At 38.4% G+C, this 13,847-nt stretch overlaps 1 protein-coding gene across 2 annotated transcripts in view; it reads left to right on the forward strand.

The window, feature by feature from the left end:
- LOC148349019 (seizure protein 6 homolog) overlaps positions 1-13,847 on the forward strand; it is a 169,975-nt gene that overhangs the window by 79,636 nt on the left and 76,492 nt on the right. For both annotated transcript variants that reach the window (XM_088320942.1, XM_088320941.1), the window contains exons 2-3: positions 8,688-9,350; positions 12,123-12,244. In XM_088320942.1, the coding sequence (XP_088177068.1) occupies positions 8,688-9,350; positions 12,123-12,244 (785 nt within the window). The remainder of the gene's footprint in view (positions 1-8,687; positions 9,351-12,122; positions 12,245-13,847) is intronic.

A 13,847-nucleotide genomic window follows, 5' to 3' on the forward strand; every position in this document is an offset into this window, starting at 1 on the left:
GGAACATTGGTTGAGGTCCCATTTTGGCAGGGTCATTGGCACATGAAAATGGAAAACAAAAAAAGTAAGACTGAGTCCAGGTCGAGAGAACTCTTGAACAGCCCAAATTTGTAATAATATACATCTATATTATTCGGAAAAGATTAACCTAAAAATGCAAAGAATCCAAGAAAACAGGAAACTGACTGTTGAAAAGCAGTTTGTTTGGTCCTCCTCTTGCTCTTATTTGCAGAAAAAATGCTAAGGCAATAGAACTATAAGTGCTGTGACAGCTTCTGTGGCATTTTTCACATCTAGGGTAACCTACCTGACTGCCTGTGAAAGAGAGTGGTCATATCTAAACTCCTTTACTGCTATTCTTGGTTGGACAGACAGAAAAGACAAACCGATCTAAATCTATTTTGATCCCAAACAAAAACATCATCACCACCCTCATTTTGCTTGCGGGTGTGAGTAATCATTTTATTAGGTACATTTCTAATTATAAAAAAATGTTATTATTATGATAATATATTTTTTATTATATCATTATTCTTGGTGAATAAATAAATCCTAAAATAGTCAGAATTACTGGCAATTTGTAATATTAAAAAATGTTGCTTTTATTTTGTTTTTCACTTTTAGAAATGTTAAAAAAATACAAATAAGTAAAAAATATATATATTAAGATTTTTAAAAGTTTGTATTTATGTTCTTTAATTTATTGTGCTTTTTCAAGCCTTTTTTGTAATTACTATTGCTAAATGTACAATGCTGAAATTATTTAGTGCACGTTTTAACCAGAAAAATAGCTTTTTAAAGTATTGTTTTTATTTTTTTAGCGTTATATTATCATTGAAGTATTTAATAAAATATATTTTCCCAATAAAATATAGTTCGTATAAAGGGGATACCAATGACTTTCAAAAAATAAAAAATATTGGTCACGTCAGTTGATTAATTGTTGATTATATGTTATCATTTTAGGAACCTATGGTAGAAATAGTGCATGCAGTATACCGGATTTTTTTAATAATAATAATTTTCTTATTTTATGAGAAAATCACATTCAAAATACAGTAAAGTAACAAATGTGTTATTGAATGCTATGAAGGTCTACCTACTGTTTATTTCTACAATAACTGTTAAGCATTATTTTCTTAGACAATTCAAAACATAGAAAAAATACAAATGAAAATAACATTTATCCCATGTGCAGGCGATGTGATTCAGTTTATTTCATCTGTTTTGATTTAAAAATGCATTCTAATTTTCCCGAAATACAAAACACAGTCCAACACTTATCCAAAACCTTCAAATCCCCTCCCTGTTTTTCATCTCACACCTCCTAAAGTTGTCATTACCCTGCGGGAACCCACCAAAGTCAAAATGAATTCTACACGAGTAGCTTCCTTTTCCCTACCTAATTTCCCAACGGACTTTAAATAGCTTCTCTGTGTATTAGTCTGCATAAGAGCACTAACCAGCACGATAACGGTAATCTCATTCTGTCACCACCTTTAATTTATGAATACGCTCTAATTAACAAGGTGTCATGTGACTTCATGCAGTCGCACGAACAACTTCGCGATCTACTTTTAGCCGACGTTGCAATAAATGTGCTCACGGTTGTGCGATTGCATCATCGTTAATATTGCCCGGTTAAAAGCATGCATTTTTTTTTTAAATTCGAAAAAAAGGGTTAAGGGGTTAGGTTTAAGGTCAGGGTTAGGTTGAGAGTTCAGGGATATGGTAGGGTAGGTGGGATAGGGATAGCGATAGGCATACAGCTAGGGATAGAGAAAAAACGGAAAAAAGAAGAAAAAGTTTGTGTTGCATTCAAATAATTTCCAATTATATCAAGTGAATATTGTTGCCAACATTGTACTTCCACTAAAACATGTGATTAAGTACAGTTCTGTATCTTACAACCGACTAAATAAGTCCCCCAAAATGTTAATATTATGTGACAAAATATATCAGGAAATAAAAATAAGTGAATATCGTGTGAAAAAAACTACGTTTGTTGGCCGTACAACCTTTGCAATAGTACATGAGTCAATTCATTCAAAAGAGAAAAATAATTTTGCATTGCCGGAAACTCACTTGATGTCAAGTTTTGGATATGTTTTATAATTAATTATCTTGCCACACTTGGGATTTTGGTTGCTCACTGTTGTTTCAAGCGTTGCTCACGGACTTTGTGTGAACGCTCAGACCCGTAAGGAAAATTACAGGGAACATTGGTTAGGACACAACTGGTTGAATCAATATTGGATCAAACTTGTATGTTGAAAATCAGTGGCGGTCTGTCGCTTATCAACCCAAGTTCCTTGGATCGATTTGAAGAAACAGCCTTTTCCTTTAGTACATTGTTTTTCATAGTTGATAATGTCCAAAGCTGAAAGTCTTAAGAGCAGAAAAAAACAGAAATCAAAGAAGATCTCAAGAGTTACTTTGAGCTGCTTGTACCGCGCACATCCAATTAGGGTTGAGAACATTGTGGTTGCGCGGTAATCACCACAGCGGGGTTGCCAACCCGGACGTATCGATCGCCTATCGATCTTTGCATGAGAAACTCTGCTTTAACCTAGTTCCCCGCTCCATCTTTTCGTGCCACTCGATATCGAGACCGCTGGGAGTCTGGCGAAATATCGACAGTAGCAGAGCATGTTTTGGAGATAAGAAGAATTTGCATGATGATAACCAGTGTTCCCTCTAAGCTCCGCCCGTGCGCAATTGCGCGCTGCTCGCACATTCTCAGCGCACAAGAAAATTTAGCCAGCGCACAAAAATGAGGGCTCAAAATTACTAATTAAGAAGCGACTTAAGTCAAAGTTACAGTGCATGAAGGTAAAAATACACGGGTTCCCCTGACGTTGTGTCCTAAATGCGGTATTTTGAAGTCGAGTCGAAGTAGAAGGAAGTTGAGTAAAGTTAGTAGAGTTTGTCGAGAACCGGCTTCTTCGGCTCGGCTCACTAAAAGGAACCGGCTCTTTCGGGTGCTAAACGTCTCTCCAGGTTGTTTTTGCCTCATTAATCCCAACATGACCAAATATTATGTAAAATTATGCACAAAATGACTTAAAGCAAGGGGGAAATAGAACAAAAAAGAAAAAAAAAAGAAAATGAAAAAAAAGTGAAAAGCTGAGAAAAAAAGAAACAAAAGGAAGGGAAAAAAAAGAAGGAAAAATTTAGAAAAAAGCCAGAAAAAAAGAAAAGAAAGAAATGTAGGAAAAAAAGTAAATAGAGAACAAAAAGAAAAAAGTAACAGCTCGGAAAAAATAAAAACAATGAGATTTTTTTTAAAGGAATTTAAAAAGAAGTATGAAATGAAATGATCTGCATTTCTATAGCGCTTTTCAAGTCAATGACTTCCCAAAGCGCTTTACAATGTGCTTCACATTTCCCAATAGCGGCCGTGATCTGTGCAGCCATGTAAGGCGCTAACCTGCTTATTGGGGGTAATTGGGGTTCAATGTCTTACCCAAGGACAGTTCGACATGTAACAAGGACAAGCCGGGATTCGAACCGAAATAAATAAATGACAAAACGCCTACATAATATATAATATGTTTAGGTTATTTCCAGGTTACTTCATGTTTTTAACTCCCTCTGCAAATTTGAACTCCCTTTGTGAATTGAACTTCCTTGTAAACACTGTACACGGAGGCTGCATTCATTAGCATTTTATGTAAATGGAAATAAAGACTATCTTCAATCTCATCAATTTTTAATCTTACTTTAAAAATTTAACATGATACATTTACTAGTTACCTGTTGAAATATGTAATCAGTAACATCATTTAAGTATTATAATTCTACAGTAGGGCAGCACGGCGGAGCAGTGGTTAGCGCTTGTGCCGCACAGTTCATGTCATGGGAACCTGTCGTGGGTTCCAGCTCCAGACTTCCTGTGCGGAGTTTGTATGTTCTCCCCGTGCTTGCGTGGGTTTCCTCCGGGCACTCTGGTTTCCTCCCACGTTCCAAAAACATGCATTTCAGGTGAAGTGGCCGGTCCAAATTGTCCCTAGGTGTGAATGAGCGAATGAGTTGTCTGTCCCTGTGTGCTCTGCGATTGGCTGGCAACCAGTTCAGGGTGTCCCCTGCCCACTGCCCGGAGATGGCTGGGATGGGCTCAAGCCCCCCCGCGACCCTAATGAGGATAAGCGGTACGGCTAATGAGATGAGAATTCTACAGTAAAGTAGCTTGGTTACTTTCAATTACTTTTGGATCACTCCAATACCAAATATACAAATAAAACACAAAATAAACCTGAAATAATAGATTTTTTTTTTTCAGAATCAAAAAACAACGTAATCTTAAAAAAATGGAGGAAACCAATGACAAGTAGTTGCTTGTTGTTGTAGGGTAGTTTATTAAGCATTAACTACAACATTGTCTTTCGAGTGACAGTAGCTCAGGAGGTAGAGCGAGTCTTGGGCCCAAATGGGTGCTGGTTCAGTGTTTGGCCCCTCAGAGTTAAATCTAAGAGAGTCCCTTAATGCCCTCAATAAGCAGGTAGGTGCTATAGATGTGTGAGTGGATAAGTGTGAAGTGCATTGTAGAGCGATTTGGGAGATAAGATCGTTCCAGTTTACATTTGGCTTGTGGTAGGACCTTCAGAACATGTTGGATTTTTACATCTTGGGGTTTTGTACTGTTTTCCCCCGTTTCAAGCTCAATGATTTGATGTAATTCCCTTTTTTGTGAGCAGGGTTGGGTAGGGTTACTTTAACTTGATTACTTCCAATTACGTTTGGATTACTCCAATACCAAATATGCTAATAAAAGACAAAATAAACTAAATATGAATAAAAAAACGACATTTTGTGCAGGCTTGGGGAGTAACGGAATACACGGAACGGCAAAAATGATGTTGGCAAGCTGTTTGGATTTATTTTCATTTTGTTTATGTCGCATTTTATGTTCGTTTTGCCGGAGATCAAAGAGATCAAAGCCAGGAGAGAAAGTTTACCACGTGTTGTGAGTCATCATTTTATTCATATTTAGTTTCTTTTGTCTTTTATTAGCATATTTGGTATTGGAGTAATCCAAAAGTCATTGAAAGTAATCAAGTTAAAGTAACCCTACCCAACCCTGATTGTGAGCATCTATTAAACTATAAGCTTATCATTTGCTTGAGAAAATCTGCTTTAACCTAGCACTCTGCTCCATCATTCTTCCTCATTAACATCGAGACTGCCGGGAGTCGGGCAAAATCTCAACAGTAACACAAGCAGGTTTTGAATATATGCAAGACAATAACCATTGCAGTTGATATATCGTCCCGAATGTCTTCCTGCAACTGTCCAAGGCATGACATTTAAATGCAAGGCTTACTTTGCAGTCCCGTGAAGATCAATATTGTGCCCGTTATATTTCCAGAGCAAATGTTTGGCATCTGGGGGATTGATTCAAGATTCTTCTTCCCATGCTGGAAAAAAAATAAAAGCAATTCCTTCGCGACCGTGAATTCAAATGATGCTCTTGGTAAACAAGTACCGTATTTTCTGCACTATAAGGTGCACCGGGTTATAAGGTGCAACCCCCAAAAAATAATTTTTGGGTCATATATTTTCCATACATAAGGCGCACCAGACTATAAGGCGCTACAGTGGGAATGTCAATAACACGGTCAGATAGTTCAGTCAAACCTATTAACCTATTTACATTCTGACCGCTCACACAGAAGGAAATACGTGTCTCAGACAGGTACGGACAGGGTGTCTGTAAGATGTCACCAATCACTCAATTGCATCGTTCCAAAGATCATTCGGAAGGTTAAAGTCTTGGGATTCAAGAAATGCCAACCGTTTCTAGGTTACTATTTTCTTTTGCGCTCACAACTGTGTGGATAGCAAAGTAAGAATATCATTGTGCAGGGAAACGTGGTTCTTTACTGTGCATAAGACAATAAACAATTTTAATTTAATTGAATTTTAAAATAGACTCATCACAGAAACATCAAGATCAGTCCGAAACAATATACTGGGAAAAAATAAAGCTGGGGTAGCTCACCAAAGTCATCTTGCAGCCATCACATTCAATAATAATACGCAACCATGGTCCTCTTACATCCGTGAGTGTAGTAAATCCAATCGTGTAAAATATTTACATAATGCAGAACACGCAATAATGCCGACAAATGAAAGAAAAAATCTGCAGAAAAGCAACTCTGTATCGATGGACGTTGCTTGTTGCTAGCTGTTTGTTTAGCCCCTTAATTCCTGTTTACAAATACAGACTAGTAAAAATATGTCTCCAGGCCGTAGAGCAACCTAAGTTGCTATTTACATATTTTTCTTCCAATTGCACGCTTTTTTTTACGCCGTTTTAGCCCGACCCTGTAAATGCTAAAAAAAAACACCTCCTTTACCTCCGAATAACTTTAGCCAAAAGTAACCGATTCAAATGATGATTGACACATTGCTTAGGTAATTAAACACGGGTTTATATATCCGAGCATACATCGTGGACTACTTCGCCTACAGGCAAAAATCTAGTAAGCGGCTGCTTGCCTTAGTTGCGAGACCTTGCGACTCAATATTGATCCATATATAAGGCGCACTGTATTATAAGGCGCATGGTCAGCTTTTGAAAAAAAATAAAAAATCTTAGGTGCGCCTTCTAGTTCTGAAAATACGGTAGTTAAAACTCGCACACTCAATTATGGGGTACCAACATCTATGACAACCCTTTTTTAAAAAAAATTGGTATAATTATCGGTTCACTTTTCAGTAGCATGATTATGAGCAGGTTTTGGCAACTCCAAATTATGTTTGTCAGAACAACTCAGGCAAACGAGCGGCGGGGGAGGCAATTCACTGCTAGCGCTGATTACACCGTACCGATGTAGGCCAAACGTACAAAATTAAATCAGTCAGGGCCGTGTTGTTTAATTATAAAGTGTTTTGATTAAATATTAAAACATTGGTTATTCTTTTCAGGCTTACCTTTACCTGGTTTTAATGAAATAAGCAAACTGTTGGGCAAGGAAAATGTGAGTTTCAAGTCTTAATGAAATTTAAACTTCAAAGTGGGGTTGACATTTCTGAATTCAGGATTTGCACATATGTTATTTTATTGTATTTGCATTTGTAGCATTTATGGCAATTGTTCAAAGCCTATTATATCATAGGCACTGCAAAAATAAACTCTTACCCTATTGGCAGTACATATTTCTCATCGTATGTTTTCTTCTAAGACTCTTTCTGGTTGACAAATAAAAATACATATTCAAAATAAGCAGTAATCATATTTAGTAGATGGTTTTGCTTATTTAACAAAACACAATTTCCACAAACCACCCACATTGCTAAAGCGCTCTTAAAATTATCTTTTTAAGCATATATTTTTCCTGAAACAAATTACAATACTTTAAAATATGATCAACTACACAATCAACACATGTTTCTGCCATTTTCTCCAGTGAGGGTACTGATAATATATATATTTTTTTCCAGATTGAGAAAATACTCGTCTTGTTTGATTCTTACATTTGACTTTTCTTATTGTATTGTTTTCTGTTTTCAAATATGAGAAATAATCTTCAAATTAAGAAAAAAACGTCTTCTTTTAAGTGGTAGATAATTTGGTTAAGTTAAATAAATCTTGTTAATATTGCAAAAAAAAATAATGAGCCATCTGCTACCTTTTAATAATTGTAGGTATATTTTATTACATTTTTTTGTACTTTACTAGAAACAATCGCTAAACTGTCATGCAATTTAAAAAAAATGCATTCAAAATAAGTCAAATAATATAAAAAATTTTCTTAGATTTTAGAAATTTTAAGAAATGTTTTATATCAATATTACAATATGTATGCAGCATTTCCTACATTTTGCTTATCTGAAGTATATATATTTTTTATTACAAAATTAGGTAAAATATTTCAAATTTTGAATAAAATACAATTAAAATCAGTGAAATAGTCTGGCTTTATTTATGTTTTTATTTATTTGAGTTTTTTGTGTGTTTAAGATAAAACTTTATTATTGATTCCATTCTCAGAATGCTTTATTTATGAAAGAAACTGAACTAGATTTTGAACTTTTGTTCTTGCTGCCGCCATCTCCTGGCTTGTGTCATCATTGCAGCCCCTGTCCAGCTCCTTGATATGCGCATTCAATTATGTGCATTCCTTAGACTGCTCGAATAAACTCTTTTTTTATTCATCTTTTTGATTGTATGTGTTGGCATTTGTACGCTACATGAAGCAGGCCTTTTCTAACTTTTACCATTTTCATGCTATACTAAAAATTAGACACAGAATAAACTGTGGAGAAAAACATAGTTACTTTTCAAGTCCCTTATCTTCCCCCATTCCTTCTACCTAATTTATTCCGCACCGAGGAGCTTTGCTAAAAGTAAAATAAAAGCAAATAGGCACGGTATAAACAAAAGAAAACATCAGGGTTCTTTGAGCTCGAGGGCATTAACACATAGCTAATAGAGAAAATATATAACTTTTTTAAGGACAAGTTAAATGACAGACCCCACCTTTAAGAAGTTTGCTTGTGAAGGCAGAATTTTAAATATTTTGGCATTTATAAAAACATACGTCATAAAAAGCGAATTCATATGAAAGAAAACTGTGAAAACAACTGTCGGATCAACACGTTTTCAGTCTGTGCTGTTTTGAATTAAAACTCTTCTTCTAACACCTCTTAAATAAATCAATGTTCCTTGTGTTTGTTTTTAGGTCCAAACGAAAGTGAGAGCAAAACTCTGGATTTAAACCGGGATCACATCAGAATCCCTTCCACAGAAGACACGGAGAGTGAAGTCCACTGGATCACCACCCCAGCCCCTAATCGCAATCTGGACCACAGGTCCATCCTGAAAGGCTCAGCACTAAATGAACATCTCCTCTTGAGGGACTTTGAAGGCGACCAGCATTTTTTTCGCAGCGACAACTCCTTTCCCACCAGACCGGGTTCCGTGTCTTCCTCTGATGGAGTTTCTCAAGTCGTTCCCCACGAGGACGCACCCGCCTTCTCGGATGTAGCCTCTACCGCCACCACATCTGCCACCTCGTCGCCGACTACCTTCTCACCGACTACGCCCAGACCTCTCTCACCACTCCTGCTCCAATCTGCCCAAGAGAAAAAAGAAAGCGATAAGCTCCAGCCTACAACGACCAGGATGACACCAAATAACGAAGACGTCCCTGCTGCTCCCTTATCGTTGCGGCCAGATCAACCCTGGAGAATGGAGAAAGGCCAGGCTGGAGAAACCACGGCAAAAGACAAAATCAATCTCAACCTGCCTGCCCCAATGCTAACGTCGCCATCTCGAACACAGGGCACAGCCAGGTCGACTTCCGTGATGACTACTACGACTATCACTACGATGCAAACGTCTGGTAAGTAGCTTTACCAAGTGTGTAAAACCTAGAAGACAACATTATATACTAGCCCATCTTCATACAACATTAATTAATTCCAGGATCGAGCTTGTAACTAGGATTTCTCGTATCTCGAACACATTTTTCTCATAAGAAATGCCTGAAAACCAATTAATTCGTTCCCAACCTCACAGAATCATCCAGGTTAACCCTAAATAGCTATAAAACAAATTGTTTTTTAATTTACCCTGCAGAGAAATGTGATTGACCGTGCGTAATTGGCCAACATATTTGTATATTACTTGAAAAACAGAAGTTAAATAAGCTGAATCGAGCAGTGAACGAGACAAGAATAATTAAAGTAATAATTCAGTTGTGAATGGTTTTAAATTTACCTTGCAAGGAGAGATTGTTTATCATATGTAAATGGTCAATGTACCCTAGCCATGTAGGGATCGACATATCTTAAATACAGCACACATGTCCATCCATCCATTATCTGCACCGCTTATCCTCAGTAGGGTCGCGGGGGTGCTGGAGCCCATCCCAGCTATCTTCGGGCAGCGGGCAGGGGACACCCTGAACTGGTTGCCAGCCAATCACAGGGGACACAGGGACAGACAATTCGCTCGCTCATTCACACCTAGGGACAATTTGGACCGGCCAATTAACCTAACATGCATGTTTTTGGAATGTGGGAGGAAACCGGAGTGCCAGGAGGGAACACCCACACAAGTACGGGGGAGAACATGCAAACTCCACACAGGAGGTTCGATATCATGACCTCAGAACTGTGCCGCCGTGCTGCCCAATGCACATGTATTACATAAAAAAGAACAAGTGAGCTAATCAAGCAGCTGATAAGACAAAAAGAAGTAATGTAATAATTTAACTCTGCCTAGTTTGATTTACCTTGCAAGGAGAGGTAGTTGATCGTACATAATTGGCCCAGAAACCAGGGCTATTTGTGAATCTGGCATATATTGAGACAGCTCCCTATATAATTTAGAAAGTGTTTGTTTAGAAGGTAAACAAGCTATATCAAACAGCAAACGAGACAAAAAGTAGTGAAGTAAAAATTCAATCGTGTCTGGATTTTGATTTGAAATTGGTTGATCGTAGGATATTGGAGGGAAAACCACCCATGAATCTTGAATACAATTCTCCGGATTGTTTAAACAGGTTTGTTCAACAAACCATGAAAAAATTAAGAACTAGATATGGGCACACTGGACTTGTAGTACAGAGACGAATGATCAATGCAAACTTCGGCTTGTTCACTAAAAAAATCCTCATGTGCATTGGTCAATTTTTCCAGAAGATTCACGATTAATTTTCTGAACCGGTTGCAAACATACCACGGCCTTCTATATATGGTGTAAGTCTTTACTTCTGGAAAGCCAAGTTAAAGAGACAAGACACAGCAATGGACCACATTTCTGGAGCAAGGAAACATAGTAGTCTGTTGACTTTGGTGAGTGACATGAATGAAATCCCATTTTATTAAAAATATAATTGTGGAAACGACGTCAATTAGCATGATGACATTGCTCTTGTGTTTCCTTGTAAATGGTGTCGAGGTTAAAACTTGAGATTGTGTTAAAAAGACAGAAACACACTCTGAGTTGGACATTGAGTTGGGTAGCCCCTTCATCGAAGGCGCATCCCACCTGAGCTGTCCCTCAGATCTGCCTCCAAGACCGGTTCAGAGATGAATCCCACACATGTATTCAAAACACAGACATAAAACAGCATTACTGATTGGCTTAAACAAGATCACATGATTACACGGAACGATATAATGCTGGTCATTAAGTGTCCCACTATCATAATAAATGAGAAACAAAAGTTAAAATATCCGGCCAGCTGCCCAACTGACCAAGGAAGATAAGGATTAGCCTTCCCGTTGAGAGAGGAGTTCATTATTTACGGTAAGCTTGAACAATGATGCAGTGTATTCCTAAGGAAGCATAGATAGGAGGGAGAGGCACATTTTAGCGAGGTGAGACAGCAAGGCGCTCTGAAAGACTTTTTTTGATGGAAGACCGCGAGGCGCCATCTCCGTGCCTGAAGGGGAAAATTAACTACCTAAACTGATAAAATTGTAACAAAAGACAAACAACACCTAAAAATAATCTTTGGCTTTGTTAAGGTACTTTGGGGCGGCAGTGGCTGGGATCAAGAGATCGCAGTTCGAATCCCGGCTCCTCCGTGTTACATGTCGAAGTGTCCTTGGGTAAGACACTGAACCCCTAATACCCCCAATAAGCAGGGTAGCGCCTTACATGGCTGCATGGCCGTTATTGGGAAATGTGAAGCACATTGTAAAGCGCTTTGGGAAGTCTTGACTTGAAAAGCGCTATATAAATGCAGATCATTTCATTTCTTTGGAGGATAAAATCATACAAAGGCACATTTAAACTATAATCAAACTATACATTTCTCACAATGGGAGACTCTCAAACACTGCCTAATCGCAGTCATCAGTATCACTAGGAGACATTTCCCTGAGTGTAAAAGCGCTTGTTAAGTGACGCCGTGATTCTGCAAACTACGTATTTATCTGTGGATCCTATGAATAGAAAATAAATGAGTATTGCTCAGTCGAACCGCAAAACAGCAAGGTAATACTTCACCACCAAATTGATGTGCACTACCTGTCCTTGCCATAGCTAAAGTACCAATCCACAAAGACTATTGAAACGGTCACAAGGACCCAGGTGGGCTGTCAGCGAGAATCAACGGACTGTATCGAAAGCGAATCACACGTCTTTTGGCTGTCTTCTGCAGAGCCGTGCGGCCTCAATTTCACCGACCCAGAGGGCAACGTTGAAATCTTTCAGCAGCTTGACACCGCCACCGAGTGCAACTACTTGATTACCGTCTACCTGGGTTACGGCATCGAGCTTCAGGTCAGTGGTCAAGACTTTCGCATCGTTCTCCCGGGCGTCTGGACCGATACCAGGATTTGGACTGAGTGATTGAGTTGTGCTAACTTTGTCTGGCCTCTGTGAACCAGAACTCGGTTGTTGTTTTTGAATTCATGTGAAAGAAACCCAGAATATCAAGAAATAATCGTTACAAGCTATTAAGAGGCGGACTTTTGACCAATCACCCAAAATGCTGCTATTACATATACCGTAAATTCCGGACTATAGAGCGCACCTGATTATAAGCCGCACCCACCACATTTTAAGAGGAAAACCGATGTTGTACTTACACAAGCCGCACCTTTATATAAGCCGCATGCGCCCACATTAAAAAAATGTAACGCAAACACAAAATTAACCCAAACCCGACTAACTCCCGCGATTGAAACTGAATGTCCTTCATAAAAGTACACAGTCCAAAAATCACAGCCGGCAAAATGAATGGAAAATAATACCGGTACTAAAGGTTTGATGCAGACCTGCAGAGTCCGGGTCCCGTTAAAAGCAATCCAAGGAAAAAAGTGTATCTTTCCAAAGGTAAGGGTGGGAAGAATATATATCCACTATTGTCTGCCGCGTCCACAAACACTCACCTTTACCGGTCCCCACTTCCCGTCAGCCCGCGTTTTTTTCGCTCCTTCTTTTTTATCCGCCCCTGGGAAACATATTAGAATAAGTGTCTGAAATAAAGACATTACAAAAATATACAGTTGCAAATACATATTATACATGGTTACACATATTTACAACGAAAGACGGTACACCGAGAGAGTTTTCAAAGCTTTAATAATAATAACTTTCATCCCAAACGGTGCCTGTGACAGGTAGCAACACGCTCGCAACACGCTCGCAACACAGTAAACGGGTCTGTAAAAAAAACATACCGTACTTGTAAAAATCACGGTAAACCGTCCTCATCTTCCTCCTTAGAACTGAAGCCGTCAAAGTCGTCTTCCTCAGTGTCGGAAAGAAACTTCGTCATATAGACGTCGTCCCATGCTCCCTTATTCCAAAACACGCTGGCAACATGCTTGCTCCCTCTTTATCGGACTGCTCGATTGCTTTTAGCTTGAAAGCTGCGTCATGTGCCTTCCTTTTTGCATTTTGCATGATGAGGGTATGTTTACGCTAATTTAATTTACAGTATGCACAAGCCAAGAAGTTGCAGTCTTCCTCGGCGCATATATTCCACCGGTCTAAATCTTACCTTTTGTACTCGAGCGCCGCTGGCATAAATTGGCCGCATCACTGAATAAGCCGCAGGGTTGAACGTTTGGGAAAAAAGTAGCGGCTTATAGTCCGGAATTTACGGTACAAACTTTCCTGCAGAAGATAATCTCCCTCTATTACTCTTCTTTTGAAAAACCTCATCGGAATTATTTTCACGTGCAATTTGAGTTTCTATTTTTTTAGTAGTGGACACTTATTCCAATTTGATCAGTATGCCATCTTATAAATCAACAAAGGTTCCAAGAATATGAGATCAAGTTTGAATAAAGGGTTACTGAATTATGCTATTACATGGAGAAGATAATAGCCCCTTATTACCTTCTTTGTGAAAGAGTTTTGCATCTTTCCACAGGCA

This window comes from Urocampus carinirostris, chromosome 17 (genome assembly GCF_059441175.1).
Source record: "Urocampus carinirostris isolate Australia breed hairy pipefish chromosome 17, RoL_Ucar_1.0, whole genome shotgun sequence".
Classification (NCBI taxonomy): Eukaryota; Metazoa; Chordata; class Actinopteri; order Syngnathiformes; family Syngnathidae; genus Urocampus; species Urocampus carinirostris.